The sequence below is a fragment of the Arachis ipaensis genome, chromosome B09, assembly GCF_000816755.2.
Source record: "Arachis ipaensis cultivar K30076 chromosome B09, Araip1.1, whole genome shotgun sequence".
Taxonomy (NCBI): domain Eukaryota; kingdom Viridiplantae; phylum Streptophyta; class Magnoliopsida; order Fabales; family Fabaceae; genus Arachis; species Arachis ipaensis.
This window is the reverse complement of record NC_029793.2, coordinates 7,148,303-7,148,962: the sequence shown is the minus strand read 5'-3', so window position 1 is coordinate 7,148,962 and position 660 is coordinate 7,148,303. Positions and strand designations below refer to the sequence as shown.

Here is a 660-nt window from a genome sequence, read left to right as displayed (position 1 = left end):
AATTTGTGTCAGGAAAACGAACTCCATCAGGAAGATCCTTCACACACCCATCTTGTGTCACACTTATAGGGTAAGTCACAAGGTGCACACCTTCCATGTCCACAATTTCATCATTGATGTAAATGTGCCACATTTTGTCACCAATTGAACGCATAATGTTGACACATTCCAAGCTTTGTGGCTCCAAGAACAAGTCATAATTGGCACTACTAGCAGTGTGTTCATACCATAGTGACATTCTAAATGCATGAATCTCACCATGCCTCATACCTTCATGTTTATTATCTTGAGATAATTGGTAGCATCCTATGGCAATCTCAGTGTCCCTTTCTCCATCCATGGATCTTTGGTTCACATTTGCTGATCCTATTAGTATGTATTCATCGTCCACTGGTGTACAACAGAAAATTAATTGAAAAGCTAAATAATATTTAAGAGAAAGTACAAAGAAAAAGAGATATTTACATTTCTATTCTTAAAGACTACTGTTAAGTTTATGGCAGAACCAAACCACAATACTAAAATTTACTTTTACTTTTATTTCTCATATATTTTACTCTTGTTATTTATTCTTTTATTTTATCCTTTAACTTCTCTCAACTCCCCTCAACTTTCTTATTAAATATATTCTTTTGGAAACAAAATAATATTCCACCCAAA

General features: G+C 33.8%; 1 protein-coding gene across 1 annotated transcript in view; it reads right to left on the bottom strand.

Annotated features, from left to right (window-relative positions):
• The window catches only part of LOC107614887 (phospholipase D alpha 4-like), a 7,723-nt gene that overhangs the window by 2,203 nt on the left and 4,860 nt on the right, over window positions 1-660 (bottom strand). The window contains exon 5 of the mRNA XM_021111721.1: window positions 2-390. Within this exon, the coding sequence (XP_020967380.1) occupies window positions 2-390 (389 nt within the window). The remainder of the gene's footprint in view (window position 1; window positions 391-660) is intronic.